The following is a 23,450-nucleotide window of genomic DNA, read 5'->3' on the forward strand; positions in this document are numbered from 1 at the left end:
GTCTAGGCACGTTAAAAGAGGAGTGTGACACTTGCACTTGCATTGCTTGTGTGCTACCTGATCTCTGGAGTTAAATCTCTACCACCATCTATCTGGCAACTTTCACAACCACTAAATTTATGAAAAAGATATTTTGCACTTATACAGCAGTTTCTATCCAAAGAACTCAAAACACTTTCAAATATTACTGAACTAAGGCTCACAAAAGCTCCAGGTGGAAGTATTATTCCCATTTTACAGATGGAGAATTGGAAACACAGAAATGTCAGAATTTGTCTGCAGGGGAAAATTGATTACATTTAAAAACTCATTGAGCTAATGCCTTTAACATGATCTGCTAGAACGTTGTGGGATTTCAGATATTTCTGGAACACTATGTGGTAATGTATTTCTGTCCAACTCACCTGCTGCTCCATTGTTTGCGGGTGGATGAAAGTTACAAGGTCAACTGAGAAGTAGCCAAGCACCCCTCTAGATTTGCAGGCCTCTCCAATTTTTAAACATAATGAATTAAGAACTGCTGGATCAACTGAACATTGTGGAACAGTGGTGCCAGATGATTGCAAAGGACCATCTGCATGGATCTGATCTCCGGATGAAACTATCTTTATGTCTCCCATTGGCTCTATCAGCATATCCACTGCAAGGTTGGTGACATTTTCTGAGGGTGGAAAGGCTTCTATCACACCGCCTGGTAAGAAAGGAATTTTTTGTTAGACTTGTAACAGAATTCAAATTCCAGCATTTTCAGAGTTGCACAGAATTCAACCAACCACATCTATTGCACTCAGATACCATGGTGAGGACTACCACAGAAATGCCTTAAATAAATAAATATAATAAGAACTGTGTAGCTAACCCCTGTGCATCTCTTGGAAAATGAAGTGTATGTTCTCTAAACAACACTACATAGCTGTTCATAGGGAGAGCATTAACAAGATTATTTGGCATTCTGTGTTATCCTGTTGCCTATTATATAATATTTGATTCAGCTATGATAAATGATAATGTTTTTATACAATTCCTAAATGTGACAGTGGGTGCTCTTTTCCCAAAACCATTTTCAAATGGGAATCCTGATCTACCCTTGACTCTTCTACAGATAATGAAATCCATGGAATGTATCAAATTTAATATAACTGCAGGGCACTTCACTCCAGAAACTTGCTAAACATGCCTGATGGAAGAATGGCTTGGGGGTTATATGGTCCTTGTGAATTCCTCCCCTCAGTAGGCAACTAGTGCTACATGCAACTCACTTTCTGGTCCAGCGGGATGGCAAAACCACACTCCCACAGTTGTTTCCTGACCAATAACTCAGAGGACTGAACTACTTATAGTTCACAAGTCCACATGCTGACATTTCCTGCTGAGCTTCTTTGCCAAAGGCAACATAAGCTCCAATATATTAACACAAAATTAAAACGGTTGGTCCTTATTCACTCAGAATAGTGTAGGAGAGGTAGCTTCAAGGTTCAGGTTAAACACGCGAATAGGATATAAGAATGATAGAATAACTGCCTATATATAATTCTTAAATGGACAGTTAAATATAATGTGGAAATAAGAAATTTTTAAACAAGCCCAAGATTAACAAGAAAACGGTATACAGTATGGTATAATTACCCATTATAATACTTAACAGGAACTTTGCAGTCTTATTTACCTTGACTAAGAAATGTTTGAAGGAATTTTTCCCATGTAGGAAATCGTTTCTCATTGACTGGCTGTGCGTGCTGTGCTAAAAGGCCCGGGAGCTCCTGGGAGATCTTCACCAAAGCTGGCTCCTGCAGAAACAAATTAAATAGAACCACAAGCAATTTTACTACAGAAATGAAAACCGCTTGTGGGGTGATTAAAAACCAGACCTCCAACAGGCACCAAAAAAAAAAAAAGTGGTTACTGTTTACTCACAGTCAGACAGGCTTTTTAAATTTTTCTCCTTACATTTATCCAAAACAGTCTTTTTTTCTGACAGGCTGATTTGTTTTCAGCATAACATCTATTCTATTATCACTTTTATCAGTAACATGACCTTGTGATTGTAAATGACATAAAAGCCTTGATATCGATCACTAAGCCATGACCAACCGTCAATAACTTCTACGCTATTTGTATTTTAAACCGGAGAGTGTTAAAATGGCAACGCTTTCCAATAATACTCTTCCTAACTCTTTTACTTCTATACTCAAGGCAAAACTCAGCACTTTAGTCATCATGAATTTAGGGGAGCCCATGCAAGGCTGGTAGCATTACACACAAAGTGTATTCACGATGGGAGGTATCCTTGTAAATCTCTACAATCTGTGAGACAAGCAAACTAGCGGACTGGTTGATGGCTCTCTACCTTTGGTTGGAATTTGATTTTTCATATTGTAGGATATAAAATAGCCTCAGTCCCTCCCAGTATTACCACAAAAACCATCAAACGTATCTTGGCACAAACTAACTCCATTGTCTTTGCTGTTCAAGAGGCCCAGAGGTGAGCAAGGATGTAAAGTGCCAGGACCCTGACTCTAAAGCCCCGAGCCCCTCTTTCTTGCTGCATCATAAGCATTTTCCTGCTTCCCCCGGGTCTCTTTCTTTCCGTTTTACATACTCTTGAAATGAGAAATGTCCCATGCTCCAGAAGAGGACCACTTATCCGCCGATCCTGGCAACATTCTGAGCCCTGATCTTGTTTTGGGCTTGGAAGGTGCTCAGTATAACTTTGTGATTAACACTCTATAAATATGAACAAAACCGCTACTCTGCATGAGCAATCAATGAATCCTGTTACGTCCCTTACATGCAATGTGACATAACGGGTTTTTTGAATTCATATTTATTATTATTAATTTTGGATTTATCTACAAAAAGTAGCAGAGGAAGTATGGCCCAGTGGCTAAGGGCAACCGCCTGGGATAGGGGAGATCTGGTTTCCATGCTCTGCCAGAGACTTCCTGTGTGACTGTGGGCAAGTCACTTAGTCTCTTTGTGCCTCTGGACCCCACCTGTACAATGGGAATAATAGCACTGCCCTATACCACAGGGGTGTAGTGAGGGTAAATACATGAAAAACTGTGAGATGCTCAGATGTTACACAAAGGGGGTGATATAAGGACCTTAGAAATATATATATTTTAAATGTCTATCGCTAGTTCTAGGTGCCATTGACAAACCTTTTAAAAAACACTATCGTCAATAAATAAATAAATTTAGCAGCACAATATTTCACCCTCAGCCAAAACCACCCCAGATGATTAGCCTGAAATAACACAATACCTTTGACCTCTGCCCAAATTACCACCTCACAGCCTGTTCCCTGCTCTTCCAAAGCCTGAGCATAACACGTGGGTTTTGCAGGGCTCCCTGAAGGTTAATAGATTTGGGCTATTTTGGGCCAGTGAAACCAACTGCATCATTTGGCACATGAGGTTTCATTTGTCAGCTTGTCCTGCCTCTGCAGTATCCAGTCCAGGATCCACATCAGACAGAGGTCTGGTGGTCTAGGTCTTGTGTGAAAAGAACACAACACAAGAGCAAGTTTACTGGAAAGACATTGCTTACTGCTGGCCCTCAGCCTAACCCTGGGCCACATTCTGTCACCCACACTGACTAGTACCTTACTCCTTAAGTTGTCCCACTGATTGTTTTTTATTTTATATTTTTCCATTTGTGTCTGGTTTGGAGGCTGGGACGTGTTTCAGATGCTGGTCTTGCTACTGTCATCCATGCTTTTGTGACCTCTAGAACTGTCTGCTCTGCAGTGCTCTCAGCATAGCTCTACACCTTAAATCCATCTGGAAACTGAAGCTGGTACACAATGCAGCAGCCTGCTTGTTGAGTGAGGTGTCTTGCTGTGAGAATATGGCATTAACACTGTGGGATTTGCATTGGCTGCCTATTGACTTTTGAGCAGAGTACAAGGTGTTTGGTTTTGACCAGTTCAGGCATGGGACATGCCTGTCCGAGAGAATGGCTCTTTCCCTGTACGATAGACTTGCACTTTAATTCTTAAAAGCAATGCCCCATATCAATAATGCCAACAAGAAAGAACTCTTTTTGGTCTTCAGCGTAAGTTTCTCATACCAACCTATAATACAAACTGGAGTTCCTAAGAGCATCTACTCTACAATCGAAAATACCAATGGTAACTGCAGCTGATTAGGTCTCCCCCTGAGCAGACAACCACAGGATGCTGAGACACTAATGGTGTGATTTACTCCTATTCCAAACTGTGAGGTCAAAGATCAGAACTGTAGCCAAACAGTGACATAAAGCAAAGTCATCTAAGCTGGAACTGTACCAGGGAATTCAAGATTGATTAAAACATCAGAACAGTGAGCAAAGACCAATTGGGTTCATCAGGGCTTGTGTTTTGCTTTTAAATATAACTATCCCAAGAAAATGAGAGAGCCAATGGTTACATAAGAATGGCCATGCTGGGTCAGACCAATGAGCCATCTAGCCCCGTATCCTGTCTTTGGACAGGCACTTCAGATGGAATGAACCGAACCAGGCAATTTATTGAGTGATCCATTCCCTGTCATCCAATCCCAGCTTCTTGCAGTCAGGGATTTTAGCATACCCAAAGTATGGGGTTGTGTCCCGACTACGTGGCTAATAGCCATTGATGGACCTATCCTCCGGAACTTATCTAGTTCTTTTTCGAAACCACTTATACTTTTGGCCTTCACAACATCCGCTGGCAATGAATTCCATAGGGTGACTGTGCGTTGTGTGAAGAAGAACTTCCTTTTGTTTGCTTTAAACCTGGTTCTTATGTGAAGGGGTAACTAACACTTCCTTATTCACTTTCTCCACACCATGCATGATTTTATAGAACTCTATCATATCCCTCTTTAGTCATCTCTTTTCTAAGCTGAACAGTCCCAGTCTTTTCAATCTCTCCTCATATGGAAGCTGTTCTATTCCCCTAACCATTTTTGTTGCCCATCTCTGTACTTTTTCCAGTTCTAATATATTTTTTTTGAGATGGGGAAACCATCTCAAAACACCTGTATTGTTATCTATACAATTAATATAAATACAATGCAGTAGACAGAAGTTTTCTTTTCAGTGATTAATGCCATTGAGAGGTCAGAGCTACAAATCAATATGCACATCTCAATAGGTTCAGCAATACCTCCATCATACTGAGCCTGATCATTTAGATCTAATGACTTTGGGCATGGTGCAATTTAAAAAAACAAACACTCACAGATATGTGGGATGTGGATTGAAAAGATTTTCATAAATTGATTTAAAAAATCCAAAATTCCTTCCAGTGTGTGTCGTGGTATTTGGGACACTGGGACCACATCTGTATAAATACAAATCTCAATTACTGGCATGCGATAGAGTTGTGTTAACATTTTCCATTACAACAGTGTTAAGGAATATGAAGCCACTTGTTTAGTATTTTATAACTGTTTTCCCTTTTGAATACTCACTTTTTCCTTCAAATAGGTTAGAAATAGGTCACTAAGCTCTTCTCCTCAAGCACTCTGCACCCTTAATGTCAGAGATGACTGACATTTCTGCAAAGGGTTCAAACTGATACTCAACAAGTCATCACTTGCTACAACTGATCTTACTAACTACTGCCCAGCAGCCAGTCTGCAGTTCCTGAGCCAGTTGATTAAGAAGCTGGTGGAATATGCCAACTCTGGCAATACTTAATGTCCACTAATATTCTTGATCCCTGCTAGCTAGGGTTTAGACAATGACACAGCACAGAATGGTGCTAGCGAATGGTCTCCACTTAGTCATGGAAGATGATCAAACATCCTTTTTCACACTACTGCGCCTTTTGGCAGCATTTGATGCTGCACTCTAGTGAGATATTGTTCACTTTCCTAGAGCACTTGCAGGGATCAATAAATGGCTTTGGTCTTTCTTAGCCAACCAAACCCAGAATGTAGTGATGAGAAGCTGCCCCTTCACCTCCAGAGCTTTCACCTGCTAAGTCTCACATCTTGTTCTCTACATGACACCTCTGATGGAGATTGTGAGACACCATGGGCTCAAATGCCAGCCTTATGCAGACCACACACAGCTGTACATCTTCACATGAAGCCAAGGAAATACTGTCTCCCAGCTATGACAATGACGAAGGAAAATCAACTCATAGGGAGAAGGGGGTGGCTTTAAAACAAACCATCACATTTTTCAAATTTTCTCAGTAGAACTGGGATCAAACCCACCTGAAGTTCCCTTAATAATCTAGTCCCTAGCAGAAGCGCCTCCATCACTGTGTGCCCCTAGAGAAGTAATACTGCCAACAACAAGGAAGTATAGCAGGGAGGAGAGAATATATTAAAATAAAATCAAACCCCCTCAAACCAGTAGGTGAGACATTTACTCAGGAAGCCAGACCTTTTAAAAAAAGTCTCTGATCTTCATGACAATTTTATTTAAATTGGACAGTAGCTCAGCAGAACTTACTCTTGTTATCTCAACTGTGGCCCCAGACTGATGCGGAATCGTAGGTTTACTGCATTTAACCTCTCAGCTCATGTTTCTCAGTGCCAGCAAAAATGGGTCAGCATGGATTTTTTTTTGTTGCACTTTACATGACAAGCCCAGGCACACAGGCTGCTTGCCTGCTCTTTACCATAATAATGGATGAGCAAGAAAAATAAAAAGACAGTTACCTTTTCCATAACTGGTGTTCTTCGAGATGTGTTGCTCATGTGTATTCCACAATAGGTGTGCGTGCTCGCCACATGCACCAGTGCTGGAAGTTTTCCCCCTAGCAGTACCTGTAGGGGAGCGCCCTAGCAACCCCTGGAGTGGCACCTCCATGGCGCAGTATAAGGGGTGCTGCGTGCTCTCCCGACCCTCAGTTCCTTCTTGACAGACAACTCTGTCAGACGGGAAGGAGGGCGGGATGTGGAATAGACATGAGCAACACATCTCAAAGAACACCGTTACGGAAAAGGTAACTGTCTTTTCTTCTTCGAGTGCTTGCTCATGTGTATTCCAAAATAGGTGATTCCAAGCTATATCTGTTGGAGGTGGGAAGGAGTTCACAACCTCTCGGGACGGAGGACGGCCCTGCTGAACCCGGCGTTATCCCTGGTCTGAGAGACAATCACATAATGCGAGGTGAACGTGTGCACTGAAGACCACGTGGCAGCCCTACAAATGTCCTGAATGGGAACATGGGCCAAAAAGGCAGCTGACGAGGCCTGCGCCTGAGTCGAGTGCGCCTTCACAATTGGTGGCAGAAGGATTCCCGCCAGGTCATAACAGGTATGGATGCACGAGGTGATCCAGTTGGAGAGCCGCTGAGTGGAGATTGGCCGAGCACATGAAAGGTTGGCCTAGGCAATGAACAGTTGTGAGGACTTTTTGAATGGCTTAGTCCGTTCCAGGTAAAAAGTCAGAGCCCGTCTCACATCCAGCATGTGGAGATGGGGCTCAGAGGTCAGGGCCTGAGTTCTGAGATCCGCCTAGCCAACGTGATTGTAACCAGGAAAGTCACCTTCCACAAGAGGTGTGACCAGGAGCACGTGGCTAGCGGATCAAATAGGGGCCCCGTGAGACAGGCCAACATCAGGTTTAGGTCCCACTGTGGGACAGGGGGCCTAACATACGGGAAGAGACGATCCAACCCCCTAAAGAATCGGCCAGTCATAGAATGGGAAAATACTGTGTGGCTCTGCACCAGCGGATGGAAGGCCAATATGGCCGCCAGGTGCACCTTGACTGACGAGGGCGCCAGGCCCTGGGCTCTAAGGAGATAGCATCCTGCCCCAGAGCCCCCTTAGAGCAGAACCGGGGACAGCGACGGTTCTGTCGAGTCGTGAACAGGTCCACTTGGGGAGTTCCCCACACTTGGAAAAGTCTGTGCACCACCTCTGAGTGGAGAGATCACTCATGCTGAGAGGAGAAGTCCCTGCTCAAGCGATCCACCACGCATTCCGGGGTGCCTGGCAGATGGAAGACCTGTAGGCAGATGTCATGGGCTATACAAAAGACCCACAGCCTGAGGGTTCACCGCAGAGGATCGAGCCCCACCTTGCCTGTTGATGTAGAACATTGAGGCCGTGTTATCTGTGAGGGTCCTTACCACCCGTCCCTCCAGGTGCAAGCGGAAGGCCATGCACGCCAGCTGTACTGTCCTGAGCTCCTTGACATTCATGTGTAGGGTCAGATCCTGAGCCAACCACAGACCCTGGGTCTGAATGTTCCCCACATGGGCCCCCCATCCCAGGTCTGACGCATAAGACACCAGTTCCAGCGATGGGGCCTGCCCCTGAACGGGACCCCTTGGAGCATGTTTCTCAGGGAGGACCACCACTGTAGGGAGGGTGATAACTGGTTCGGACACCGTGAGGACTTTGTCCATCCTGTCCCTGGCCTGGGAGAACTCCAAGGCCAACCAGAGCTGGAGGGGCCTAATCCTGAGTCTGGTGTGACGGACCACATACGTGCACGCCAACATGTCACCCAAGAGCTGGAGGCACGTTCTGGCTGTTGTCACCGGAAACTTTGTGACTGTGTCGATGAGCCCCTTCAGAGTCTTGAACCTGTCTGGTGGGAGGGTGGTTCTGGCTGACGAGGTGTCCAGGACCACCCCAATAAACTCTATGCGTTGAACTGGGACTAATGCGGACGTGGTGTTGTTTACCAACAGGCCCAAAGTTGTGCACGTGGACAGAAGGAGCGCCACGTGATCCCACACTTGTGACCGGGAGCTGCCCTTGACCAACCAGTTGTCCAGATAGGAGAAGACCTGGACTCCCCCGGTGCCTGAGGTAGGCTGCCACCATCGACATACATTTCGTGAATACCCTGGGGGCAGTGGACAGGCCAAACGGGAGGGCCATACATTGGTAGTGTTCCTGCCCCACCGTGAAACAGGGGAAGCGTCTGTGCCCCCTGAATATATGAATGTGGAAGTACATGTCCTGCAGATCGAGGGCGGTGTACCAGTCCCCGGGATCCAAGGAGGGGATGATGGAGGCCAGGAAAACCATGCGGAACTTGAGCTTCACCTTGTACTGGTTCACATGTAGTCGCAGGTCCAGGATGGGCCTGAGCTCCCCTTTGGCCTTCGGGATAAGGAAATAGCAGGAGTAGTACCCCTTGCCTTTGAACTCCCCCAGTACTGCTTCCACTGCTCCTAGGCCCAGGAGCCACCCCACCTCCTGCTCGAGCAGAGCCTTGTGCGAGGGGTTCCCCAGGAGGGACAGCAGTGGGGGGTGGCTGGATGGGGAGGAAGTAAACTGGAGGGTGTAGCCCCGGGAAATGGTGTTGAGTTCTGAAGCACCTTCACTGGCAGCAAGAAGGAACTGAGGGTGAGGGGAGTGCTCAGTGCCCCTTATATCGCACCATGGAGACACCACTCCAGGGGTCGCTAGGGCACTCCCCTACAGGTACTGCTAGGGGAAAAAATTCCGGCACCGGTGCACATGGCGAGCACGCACACCTATTGTGGAATACACATCAGCACTCACTCGAAGAAGAATTATTTTTTCCTCAAAAAATATTCCTGGCCCTAGAGCAGATAGAAATTTGCAAGGCTGTGTGACAATAATAGTAGTCACAAGAGATGATGTTAGGACTGCAGGTGGGGCGTCTGGAAGGAACAGGTAGCAGATCTAGTTGAGAAAGATCAGGCAACAAAGAGAAGCCTGGTGAGAAGAGAAGAGAAATAGGTTTAGAAATAGAAAGAGAGACCCAGGATGGAAAGAGGCTCTGGAGCGGAGTGCATGAGAAAGGCCTGGGGCTTATAGATGGAATCAGAGTGAAAGGAAGCTATGTGGGCCTTAGAAGCAAATAGAGCAAAGAAAGAAACCCCAGATAAGTAAAGATGAATGGGAGAGATAAGGTAGGAGAGGTAATATCTTTTATTGTACCGACTTCTGTGGGTGGAACTACCCAGAGCTCTTCTTCAGGCCTGAGGAAGGAAGGGCTCTGTGTAGCTCAAAAGCTTGTACCTTCTACCAACAGAAGCTGGTTCAATAAAAGATATTACCTCTCCTACCTTCTCTCTCAGATCCTGGGACCAACATGGCTCTAACAACACTGCAAAAAGTCGAATGGGCGAGAAGAACAATACAAATGGAGCTATGACAATACCAGCTGAGGATCTGCCCCCCTTTGTATTATGTCCAACCCTATTTACTTTTGTATTCTTACTAGGACTGGCAACCATGGAAAGAGTCCAAACTTTATGTCCTGACTGCTGTCCCACCTCACTGTAAGTGCTCCCTTGTTTGCAACTGACAAAGAATGGATATTCTCTCTCGTCCATACAGGTGTATGATACCTAGAGTGATAATTTAGGCTAAAGACCAAAAACATTTTGAAAGGTTGGGGAAAAAAACAGAAACGGTTTTGGACGTGATACACTGTCTACCACACACCTACTTAAAGTTTAAAAGCTGGTTTAAGAATGAACATTTAATTGTTAACTGCAAATTTTAAAATTAAAAAGTGCCAATTTTGCCTTCCATGAGCTAAAAAAATATGTTCTGGGAGAAGGTAACATCATGTAAAACAGCCGTCATTACCAAGTAACACAAATGTTTTTTGTATGTAAAATTGCTTTGTAAAATATTTGCTCCATCTGCTGAAAGTAGCAAAGACAATTTTCCCTGATAGCTAATGGCCCATTTCGGCTGGATGGCAAGCAATTCACCGTGGTTTCGACTTGCATTAAGTAGAATGGAGAGAACACTACATAGAATTCTCTACTTATGTAGTATTATCTACTCACTGCTTCTTGAGAGGCCCGTCCCTCATTATTGTGGCCTTCGTTTTGGATCAGCACACAGGGTTGCTTTGACTCAAGAGGCTTTTTGTCAAACTGAGGCACATATGCTATGCTTCGATATGAGAGCACAAAACAGCCACTTTCCTTGACTACAAGAACAAGGAGGTTAGTTCTCTTTCAACTTTCCAGCACTTAAACTGCTGTTCCTTTTTTCACACCACATGGGGCCATGGTTTTCTCTTCTGGCTCATGCTGTCACTCTGCACGCTGAGGATTTCAATATATAAAGATCAAGCACTTCTTTTAATTCTAAATTCAGCTACGTGCACACAGAAAAAGCAGAGAACATTGTCCTAGTCCAAAAAACCCCCATTGCTCCAGCTTCATTGTATACTTTGCTACTTACAATACCTCTATTTAAAAGCACGTTTACATTGTGCCCTGAACTACTTCAACATCTGCTAACAGACCAATAAAAAAATAAATAAACCAGGATTGTTTAGAAAGAGAGATCCCTTCTATTTCCTCTGAATGATACTAAACCAGTGACGGCAGCAAGCTACAGAGACCTCTTTTTTTTTGGTAGATTTCACCTTGGGAAACAAAATTTGGGAGGAAATTAAATATAAAACCACTATATCCAGTGCTACCAAAAATCAGACAGAAAGAGGAGCTTAGAGCCAAAGTGATTTTATCAAATAGTCATGCAGCTTTATACTCAGCACAAATGTAATTTAATTGCAATTATGACAATTCTATACAATGGATTTATTTTTTTTAACCAATTTGACTGGAGGATTTCTATTTTGTGCTTAAAGAGAAGCACACATATAAGTCTTTTGCAAGATCAGATCCTAATTTCCCAAATAAATAATTTCCCCAATAAACCCATTTCCCCATGGAAGGCTGGAGTAGTACTATGTATTCTTAATAGTATTTTCCCCAACAAAGGTTTTCTTTTTTTTTTTTTTTAATAAAATTTTGAAGTCAATGGAACCACTCACAAGCAAAGTGTTTGCAGGATCAGAGCCTCAGACAGTAATTCCTATGAGAGTAGCATCTGAGTGCACACTTTTGGTATATCAGACCCTTGTGAATACATGCTCAGTTCATGCCCCCTCAAGATTACTAGATTTTCCATGTTTAAAAAAAATATATTTTTTTAACTCTGCATAATTTGCTTTATTTCATTGGCCATCCTTTTTGTCTGCTTCCACAGGGGAAAAAAATCTATGTGAATTTTAAAAGTGTGATTAAAAAAATAAAATACTAAAAAGCATTGTATGATAATCTCAGTAAATTCACAAGAACTCCATGTAAACTGCAGAGCTATTTTTCAAAACAGCCTACAGAGCAGTATGATAAAAACTATGTCATGTTTCACAAGTGACACACGGTTGAACTTCTTTTAGTCTTAGACTTGTCTTTTTGGATTTTAGCAAAACAAACATTTTTAAAATAATCCAAACAGGGATTTTATTGCATGTGATAACACTAACGATTTTCAGATTTCTTTAGTGCTCTTGCTTTATCCTCTCCTTCCACACTGTTATTGCTAAAAACTGGCAGTTAAATTCAATTGATTCAAAATATTCTAGATCCATATGGCCTAAAACCCTGGAGCTGAAGTTCTGATATTGCCTCACTGCTGTTTTCTAGCATTTGCCTCTACTCCAGTCCCCAGATGGTGGAAGTAACATTTAAACCTCCTTCTCTCTGCCTTGTACAATAGACCTTGGCACCATTTCAACTGTTTACTCCGGTAATTAACAGCACTGATACCACAACAATTACAACTCCTACAATCTTAACACAATAATGCTATGAATTAGTGAGAGCTAATGGCTGGAAGGTATAGTGGTTCCAGACTGCGAGATCTGTGCATTTTTAGAATAAAATAAAAGGTACAAACAGCACGCTTGCGGTAGACAATGATTACCTAGTAATTAGTTTACACAAAGCTTCCTATTTAATGGCAAAACACTGTAATTAACGCGTGACAGAAAATCAAAGGGTACTTTGTAAGCATATGAAAAATTAACACTGCAGGCCTATAGCTTTATGTACTGATTAGAGGCATATTAAATCAATAGGACATACAAACCAACAGCTTGCATATCTGATTATTGTAGGTCCTAGGAATGGATATCATGGTTTTAATTTAACCAAAGGATACAATTATCATGCTTTGTTATTTACTTAGGATTTAAGAATCACCTGAAACATAACTGCAGCAGCTACATAAATATAATAATTGACTGAATGAGAACACTGCAGATCATTCTCAGATATAATAAATATGTAAACTACTCAAGATAGTCTGTTGATGGAGCACTGGCTGTATTTGTTAGGGAGGAAACAACCCTGAACTGCACAGTTTGAAGCTAGCAGGGATCTGTTCCTTTAGCCAAGATAATTTTTACCATCCTACCATACACCACATTAAATTAAAAGAAATTTTAAAAGCCTGTCACACCTTTCAAAGTATTGTATGTGGATTTTCTGTGCAACTGTCTGTGTTTCTGGCCTCCTTCAGGCTAGAAAAATGATCACACCAAAAACTGCATGTGAAATCAATAAAATCAGCAGGAAAGACCGCTTGTTTAAAGAATTTTCTCCGCATACCTTAGTAGGTATGTCAGCAAACACAACTCAACTGTTTGTGAACCCCAGCAATCTCTAACATTTCTGGAACCAAACTATTTTAGAATCTGTTACCGCATGTGATTAACAAATGTTGTGATAAGAATAAGTATGAGTTTTAGGAAGTGGAAAGTACACATTCAGCAACGTTAACGTGTGCAACAGAATAACAGAGCTTAGTTATAAAGCATGATGTTATGCCACTGAAGTTAAGGCTTTGGTAGTATTGTAATTATATTTTGAGTTGGTTGATAAATACATGCTGCTTATTTTGAGTTCCTTACTTTTGGAAAGATGCAAAGGGTGATGAAAATTGTTCATAAGGCTTATTTTCCTTATGGAACCCTAGGCAAAAAGTTAGACACCTCTTTACTACTATTCCTGATTTTCTGATAATCTCTGAATTTATTTAATTCTTCTTTAAGGAATTTTTGAAAAATGATCAATAATGTTAAATGTTAAGGCAACAGTTGGCTCTTTCTGGCATCTGAAACTGGGATTTTCCAATGGTGATCAATCTCAAATCCTAACATGAGCATTAAAATATTTAGTCAATACTGATGGAAATTTGAGTTTTCTGTGCTTTATCTGCCTCTGAAAAGATTTTAAATCTCTATCACTAATTTTAGTGAGTTACCAGGACCTAGATGTCTTTGTTTGGTGTTCTGGTCCATGGCTAGGGCTCTTAGGTGCAGCAGTAACACAAATAATAACGACAAAATTACAGTGATATAGTTAGAAACAGCAATTTAAAAAACTGTAAAACTTGAATAAAACGATACATTGTGTGTTAAACAGCCTTTTTCTTTCAACAACAGATGTACGATTTAGAGCTTTCTAATGGCTCTGTTGCTACTGGCCAATTTGTAATGTTGAACCTTCTCTTCCTCTGCTGCCACATTCAGTTTGCTTTTCTCTATGCCACCTTCACTTCTCTCCTCTTCTACATCTCCTGCACTCATCCCTTTCTCTGTCCCCAACCTAGGGTTCCTTATCTTTAAAACTTCCTGTCACTTTATGCCCCTTAAACTCTATTCAAGTCTGTGGTCACTGTGGCGGATATGGAGCTGTGATGCAACAATCTATGAATACTGAAATGTAACCTTGTTATTGAGAGAGACTTATACTGGGGTAATGGAATGTTTACCATATACCTTTACTGCTTTTAATTCAATGGGAGCTGTTGGAAGAACAAACAGAAAGGGAACAGAACTGAAGTCACTAAAGATAAACCAGACCTGCTGGGATAATGACGGTTGATTACAGGGGAATGAAGCCCAGGGCCTGAGAGGGGGAAAATTGTGTGATTCTACCGCTAGAGAGAGGTGTTGGCTTGAGAGAAGGTGCACTCAAAGACACCAGGAGGGGGCAGAAGTGCAGTTCGCTTGTAACTGTGACAGCCATTTGGTATTTTCTGTATGTTTGTCAGGCTACAGCCCTTCAAGTGACACCTTTGCAGCCCACCATTCCCTAGTCTGTGCGCTTTTTGGAGTGAGAGTCCTGAGTGGGCAGGCTCCAGAACGCCCTGCTTCCTACCTCATCTTAGAGGCTGTTTCACTTCTCTCCCCAAACAGCAGTCAGAGACTCAGCCTGTCTAATTAACCAAAGATTAAGATGAGAGAGAAGACCACTAAGATCAATGACTGTGCATTTCTAGAGAATGCCTTTTTCTCCACTCAGAGCCTTCCAACAGGCTAGTCTGACAACAACACAGTCTTTTGGTTTTGGTATCTTGCAGAGCCTAGTGGATTGCTGACTTCTGACACCAGTCAAAACACTCTCCCAGGCTACTGCCCCCAGGTACTGCCTGGGGATCTGGGGGTTTACTAGGTTCTGCAGAAGAACCCCACTGCTGCACTCCTGTTTTGGCTAACAACACTGGATTCCCTTCTGGTGAGCCCAGGGCCGGCCCACAACATTTTGGCACCTGAGGCGGGGAGCTTGGGCCAAAACTTTGAAAGGTCTCAATTCTGCCTCCTCCTTGTTCTACTCCTCTCATGGTACTGCTCTGCTACCTACCCCAATAAAGGAGAACTAACAACTTAAAATGTCCTGTTCAAAAATTTTAAGTAACACTTAACTTTCAAATGCCTGAACAGCAAATGTAACTTTTCTTGTCTGCCTATTAAACACTGGCATTTTTATCTGTTTGAATAATCAAAGTGGTGCTTTCCGTGCCTTCTTGGTTGCAAAGATCTGAACTGCTTCCTGAAGGTCCACAGTCTGGGCCAGCTCATGCTCTACTGAGATGGTTGCAGGGCCGACCAGCCTCTCCTGTGTCAGTGTGGAGCGTAGATGTGTTTTTATTAATTTCAGCTTGGAGAAGTTGCGTTCTCCACTGGCAGCTGTTACAGGAAGTGTTAGAATTATGCACAGAGCAACAAAAGCATTTGGAAAGAGGGTGGTCATCTTATTTGTGCACATATGTTCCACAAGAGCCTTTGGAGTTGATCCTGCTGAAATGTACCTTGAAAGGGCTTTCAGTTTATCACCTAAATCACTCGCATCAATATCGCACATGTCATCATTTGTCAACATTGTCTCTAGTGCCCTGCATTGCTGGTGTAGGTCTTCTTCAGGGATAGCGAGGAGTTTTGGAATATCATACAACATCCCAAATATACTGTTGTGTTCCTTGAGCTGCATGAAACATTCTTCAACTGACTGTATTGCACAATCTAGCACCTGGTTAAAGAATTCAACTTTGAATTGTCGTTTGGGGTCTCTTATGGGATTATGCCATGCCTCGTAATCAAAATGTCTTCTTCTTTGGTGACTCTTGTATTCTTGAATGGGTGGGAAAATAGCTTCAGTGTGAAGTTCCTCTGCCAACTTCTGTGCACTCTTCAGAATGTTTTGAAATCTCTCATCTGACCGGTAAGACTGTAGGTATGACTTTGGTTTGTCCAGTTGTTCCATTGCTCCAGACATATCAAGGTCAACACCTTGGAGTCTCTTGCTTACAACACTTATTTCAAACAGTAGGTCATGCCACAACATTAAGCCACACAGAAATTTGAAGTTATGTATGTTTCTGGTGATTCTATTTCCCTCTGCCACTGTTCTCTCATGAACAGTTCCTGTCATAGCATTATCCTCCATAATGGCAACGATATCATCTATCTTCCCAATTTGGTGTTTGATAGGCTTTATCACCTCCACTTGACTTTCCCATCATGTGGCACTCAGTGGTTTCAGTGTCAGAGAGGATGTTCCCAGATGTTGCTTCAAAATTTTGCCATCAATGAGTCGATGCAGAGAAAAATACATAGCTGCTTTGAATTACATAAAAAAATCCAGCAGCCTCACTAGAAGCTGAATCACTGACCACCAAGTTCAATGAATGAGACCTGCATGGGACAAAAAAATCTTGATGGTTTAACTCTCGGATCCGTGTCTGCACTTCCTCTGTTCTCTCCTCTCATGTTGGCGCCATTATCGTAGCCCTGACCTCTCATGTCAGCTATCGCAGTTCCCAGATCTTCCAGCTTTTTAAGAAGCACATTTGTCCTATCAGCTCCTGTAGTATCATCAGTGTCAATAAATTCTAGAAAATGCTCTCTGACAGTCACCACTGCAGGGACATTTTCACTAGATTCTGTTGTTGTTACAAAACGCACCATTAAAGTCATTTGTACCATATGGCTGATGTCAGGTGTGCAGTCCAGAATAACAGAGTAATATCTTGCTGACTTCAGATCTGCCACAATCTTCTGTTTGACTTTTGTTGCCAGTCTAACTGTATGATCTCATTTTGAATTGTTTTTCCAAGGTAGTGGTGTGTGTACATTTTGGGTGGTGACTCTTAGATGCTCCTGGAGTACAGCATCAAACTCAGCCATCAGCTCCACAATTTTAAGGAAGTTTCCATTGTTTGGCACATACAACCGATCTGAAGTGCCAGGTTTTGGGTAGCAAGCATTCTCACAATGGCAATGAGCCTTTTCAGAACATTTTGCCAGTAAAGAGACTCTGATGCAATCTTCTCGTGATGCTGATCATCTATGGTGGCCTTTCACCTTAGTCTCACCTCAAGCTCTTTCCACCTATTGAATGCTCTCTGGTGATTTGCTGCCTTCTCATGGCATGCCAGATTTCTAGCCAGATTTTTCCAGTCCTTTGTTCCTGTAGGACCCAATGTGGCTGGAACATTAGACTGGATGAGTTTGCAACAAAAACAGTATGCAGCATTCTGGGTTTTTGAGTACATAAGCCATGGCCTCTCCACTTTGTCACCATTGGGGATTTCACACCAGTAATGTGTTGGATGGAAACTTCTATTTTCATTGTCTTTGGGGAACATGAAGTTTTCACTTGCTGTGGCCCAGGCAGTACAAGGAAGTCCCTCAGGCTACTGCTCAAGTGGGTCCACAGTCCTGGATCATCTAGACTTAAGGAACTAAACTCAGCAGCAGCTGTTTCTCGCACCTCCACCACACTCTTCTCTGATCTACACTTTTCTTCAGGAATGTGCATGGTTACATCCATTTGATATGGAGCTATGGATGCTGCAGAAGCTGCCAGGTCACCTACACTCTGACTAACTGGAAGATCAGGCATCTCCTCACCACTCACACCCTCACTGGGGCCGGAAGGCTCACCGTGAACATTTGTGTCTATGTATCTCAGCAGAGCTCCCTGCTTAGACAGAAAAGCTTCCTTTGCTTTCTTTCTTTTTCTGAATGCTGCCCCAGAGAGGCGTTTTCTTCTTTCACTCATGACTGCTGTTCTGTGCCAGCTATAGTGGCTCTCAACACTCAGTTGAAGGGGACAAATAAGCAGACTGGTAGCAGGGCCTGAGTACGGGAAGATATCAGCATCTTAAGGACCTAGCTGGCTCTTACTACTTCAGTTGACTGCCTATTCTCCTCAAGTGGGTTCAGGGAAGCAGCAGGAAACAGGAAGCTCCCTGAGAAGCTGGTGTGAATCAGTCCAGGCTCCTGGGCGTGCTATAGAGGTACATAAGAGGCTCCTCCTCCTCTCTCTCCCTGCAGCTCCTGCTGCTTTCTGTTATTCCCTCCCACCTTTTCTCCCGGCTGCCTGTTATGTCTCTTGTGCCCTCCTTCCTCCAGCATAGCATTCCACCATCTCTGTGCATCTAGAGCAGACAGAATACATATGCACTAGCAGCAGACACAATTTTCTACACTCTGGGTCCTAGTGGCGCCCCTCCACAGTCTGACACCTGAGGCAGCCGCCTCCGTTCGCCTCACGGTAAGGGCAGCCCTGGGTGAGCCACAGCAAGTACGTCAGCTGGAGAAGTCAGGGAAGCGCTAAAGTTTCCCTACCTTCTCCTGCAGCACCAAGCTGCTCTGAGTGCCCTCACCTGGCCACCTCTGCTCTTTGCAATCTCTACTGTGTAACAGCTGTCACCAACTCCAGCCAACCATTTTCAACTCATTTTCTAATGAGTGCTCTGTGTTCCATTGAAGACATAAATGTAAGGAGTTAGCTCCAGAGAAGTGATAAAACAAAGACTCCCAAATATAAATTTGACAAAGGGGTGGTTTTCAGTGTTCACAGAATAGTAACACTGAAGCTAGTGGCAGAATTATACAGAGCCTTCCAGGGGGAGCTCCTCATTAAACACATCAAGTTCTGGTTATGGAACGTGTTCATTTTCACGTAAATACTGGCCTATAAACTGTACTTTGCAGGGTAAAACAAATGCAAATATAATTGCAGTGTTTCTAGTGCACCTCTGTAACAGTGGGAGCAGTGGAGAGGGTGAATTTCAAACCTACAGAAAGTTTTTGGACACAAAAAAGTAAAACTTAGGTTGCAGCCCTCCTCTGTGTACAGACTCTGAAAGTCTCATGTTTTCAGTTACCAGAAGAAGTAACTAAGAAAGACACGAGGCTAGTGATTTATTTTTATCCCTTTAAAAATAATGGCATATGATGGTGGAAAAAATGACAGTAAATATGGGTAGGATTTTCAAAAGTGCCTAAGAGTGTTAGACCCTAACTTGCATTTACTTTTAATGGGAAATAGACATCTAACTTCTATGGTGCTTTGGAAAATCCATTACTAAATACTATTACAGTAGTACCTCCACATGCAAAACAAATCATCGTCAGTGATGCTTACTACATTGTCTATTGCTAATGGAGTTGCCAAAACTTTCAGGCCAATCCTTCAGTGGGAATAGGCACAGGCTCTTGGTTATAAATGGACTCTCACTACTGTTTGAAGACAATACCTAAATAAGGGTGGAAAGTCATAGTGTACAGGTAGAAAAGGATCCCAGGTAGGACACATGTTTGACATAGATAAGCTTCACAGATTTTAGCTAGATAACATTTTGCTTTTCTCCAGAGTCGTTTACATTGCAAAATACAAACTGGAAAATGCCACTGAGGTGCTGAGGCTTTTCAGCACTATCTGATCATACAAGGTCAGACACTGATGCCCTTGCTCACACTGAGTGGTGCCTTGCTCCATAAGTGGATCCACTGCAGTCAATGTTAACATACTCCTCAGATTTCACCCCAATTGCAGCTGCAAAGTAATCTCTCAGATAACTCAGACTCTACATTAATTTAACAGGATAAAATACATCACTAATCTTGTCATGCATTTTAGTTTGCCCAATGTTATGCTTGAAATGAGGAATCTAAAATCACCTTGTTTTAGATGGAATAGATTCTTATACAGTTCAAACTCACAAACTACATTATTTTTAATCTGTTGCCTACTACATACCAATGAGAAAAATCTTGGTATCGTGTCATAAACTGCTATGCAAATGATGCTATTTGTAAGTATTAACATAATTTAGTGCTTACAGTCATATTCTCATTTCTAATAATTCTACCAGAATGGAGAGTCTTTTCTCTATACTCTTAGCCTGCAGGATAGTCTTTCATCAAGAAGCTGAATTTTTTAATAACCTGCCAACATATGTTTTGTATGTGGCAGCCTAGGCCAATGACACAATGTCTTCATTATCGAAAGAAACAGGTCTACATACTGCAATCGGACATTAAAGCATGCCTGTGCCCATAAACTAATGCTTTGATGTCTAAATGTGTATCATTACGATGGTACTCTGTAACAAAGGATAATTTTAATCCTCTGCTCTCAATGGTAATATGTAGTGGAGATTGCAGTTCATTATATATAAGAAAGGTTGCCATGCTTACAAAATAGAGCTCAACTCAGAAGGCAAAAAATGTCAACTCTCATTTCTGGACAAGATGCTCTAAATGGCAACGTGTTTTGTTCTTTCACCTACGCTCCCTGAAATATTGGCCTGGATTTAGAGAAGCTTTCCTGCTGATATGCTTGTAGAAAATTATATTAAGTGTACCGTTCCTTATATATGTTTTTCAGCTTCTGGTAAGCATTTATGTTGTAGGAGTTTTTAAGGGGCATGTTCTTGTCTGTGTCTGGACTCCACCTAAATGCAGCGGAAGTGGGGGAACCATAAGGAAACCAGTTATAACTCCCTGTTTCTGAGCCATCAGGCCCTGAGGGAGGTTAAAATGGCACAAGAACAGCTCTGACTTAAGCCACTGGTGCAAGGACTCTCAAGGAACTTACACCAAAGGAGGAGCAGATGTAGTGCAGCTGTGCTTTGCAGTGCCTTCTTCCCCTCCCACATGGGCAGCTGGCACAGAAGGTCAGTATACTACCACTTGACAGCTTTATGCAAGCAGAGAGCTCCCTGGCACAGGCAATATTCTCCACTGCCATCTCTAGTTTTAAGTCCACTTTGCACTGGTCATAGTTATGCAGAGCAAGGGAGCCTTAGAGGACTGGAGAATCTAGCCCTTAATGTTTGCACAGAAAGTTTCATATGACAAAGCACTATTACTTTGTAATTATCCAAATTCAAAATAAGTTTAACCAGCACAATTTGAAATATATTATACTATGCAATTCAATCAAATGTTACACTTTCTAAAACTATTCTTGATTGAATTAAAAAAGCTGAACTGCTGTAAATATTTCTTTATTTAAAATAGGATGATGGGGCATATATTTCCGTGATACAACTCTTCTGAATTTAATGGGAATAAATTTGGCACTACAGACTTAAATATCAAATACTTATTTAAATATTCACAGACCTTTAACTAAAATTAATCTAATTCGCATCAGAATTCAAATGCTGAATGAACCGGATCCAGTGAATTCAATTTGTAAATTTCAAACTTGTACATTGACTAAAAGGTACACTAATGAAAGCTGGAAGGTCATAACATTTACATCATTTTGTTTGTGTATTTGTGGCTGTCCATCATTTTTGTAGCCACCCAAACTTTGTGCAAATCAGAAGCCACTGCCCTAGCTATCTACTGAATTCAGCACATCAATAGCGAAGACAGAGTATGATCAGAAAAGTGAAGTTTTAACAACAGAAATTCCCTTTATTCTGTGTTCACCCCCATAGTTATTGAACTAAGAATTTTGTTTGCTCCTCTCTTCAGTTTCTGCTTAACTGTCTTATTTAAATCATATTCTCTTAACAACAGTTTAGTGAACTTCCCAGCTTGCCATTAAACACAATGGACCAAATTAATCCCTGCTAATACTTCCTCTTCACTTTTATTCTTTAAGTCAACAGAGTTACATCAGAGATGAATCTGGCCCAAACAACTGTTCACTCAAGCAAGTATTTAGTGGAGAGAAATTTATACTACTAGGAGCTGAATTAATTTCCAGAAGGCAACAACAGAATTAAAAACCTTTGCAATACCTCATTTATGCACAAGCTGGGGCGAGTAATACATGCTCTGTTAGAACACACTACTTGCAGCATAGCAACACCCACCAGCATACAGACAAGTAACACTGAAGCATGGTGACATTTGCTCATATTTATGTTTAGGAATGTAAAACCAGGTGGTTTTTCTACTAGATACAGATACACACTTCTGATCAGAGATACCCATCGCCCATAGACATCCACAACTCCCTCTGAAGTCAATTGTAAATACTCAGCACCACTGAAAATCAAACCTCAGTACAAGAGGTTCTAGTGTTCTTCCTGTTGAACCAGGACACCTATTTATAAATGATTTACATAAATAACACTCTTTGGTTTCAAGTATCAGAGGGGTAGCCGTGTTAGTCTGGTTCTGTAGAAGCAGCAAAGAATCCTGTGGCACCTTATAGACTAACAGATGTTTTGGAGCATGAGCTTTCGTGGGTGAACACCCACTTCTTCGGATGCAAGCAGTGGAAATTTCCAGGGGCAGGTGTGTATATATAAGCAAGCAAGAAGCAAGCTAGAGATAATGAGGTTAGATCAATCAGGGAGGATGGGGCCCTGTTCCAGCAGCTGAGGTGTGAAAACCAAGGGAGGAGAAACTGGTTCTGTAATTGGCAAGCCATTCACAGTCTTTGTTTAGTCCTAAACTGATGGTGTTAAATTTGCAGATGAACTGGAGCTCAGCAGTTTCTCTCTGGAGTCTAGTGTCACGGAGATAGCTGGGAGTGCTGGTAACATAGGGTCTGAGTAGAGAGTCCACATATCCAGACAGTCCTTCAGTGAGAGTTCCAATGCCCGAGATGATGGGGCGTCCAGGATTTCCGGGTTTGTGGATCTTGGGTAGTAGATAGAATAACCCTGGTCGGGGTTCTAAGGGTATGTTGATTTGTTCCGGTGTTAGTGTAGGGAGTGTCCTGAGTAGATGGTGCAGTTTCTTAGTGTATTCCTCAGTGGGATCTGAGGGAAGTAGCCTGTAAAATTTGGTATTGGAGAGTTGTCTGATGGCCTCCTTTTGGTAGTCAGACCTGTTCATGATGACAACAGCACCTCCTTTATCAGCCTCTTTGATTATAATGTCAGGATGGTTTCTGAGGCTGTGGATGGCATTGCGTTCTGCACGAAAGGACTGTCTGGATATGTGGACTCTCTACTCAGACCCTATGTTACCAGCACTCCCAGCTATCTCCGTGACACCACTGATTTCCTGAGGAAACTACAATGCATTGGTGACCTTCCAGAGAACACCATCCTAGCCACCATGGATGTAGAGGCTCTCTACACAAACATCCCACACACTGATGGAATACAAGCTGTCAGGAACAGTATCCCTGATGATGCCACAGCACAACTGGTTGCTGAGCTCTGTGCCTTTATCCT

General features: G+C 42.6%; 1 protein-coding gene across 4 annotated transcripts in view; it reads right to left on the minus strand.

The window, feature by feature from the left end:
- Nucleotides 1–23,450, minus strand: part of IQCH (IQ motif containing H) — a 113,522-nt gene that overhangs the window by 38,323 nt on the left and 51,749 nt on the right. For all 4 annotated transcript variants that reach the window (XM_039490403.1, XM_039490402.1, XM_039490401.1 and 1 more), the window contains 2 exons: nucleotides 1,667–1,787; nucleotides 405–691 (listed from right to left, as the gene is read on the minus strand). In XM_039490403.1, the coding sequence (XP_039346337.1) occupies nucleotides 405–691; nucleotides 1,667–1,787 (408 nt within the window). The remainder of the gene's footprint in view (nucleotides 1–404; nucleotides 692–1,666; nucleotides 1,788–23,450) is intronic.

This window comes from Mauremys reevesii, linkage group 10, assembly GCF_016161935.1.
Source record: "Mauremys reevesii isolate NIE-2019 linkage group 10, ASM1616193v1, whole genome shotgun sequence".
Taxonomy (NCBI): domain Eukaryota; kingdom Metazoa; phylum Chordata; order Testudines; family Geoemydidae; genus Mauremys; species Mauremys reevesii.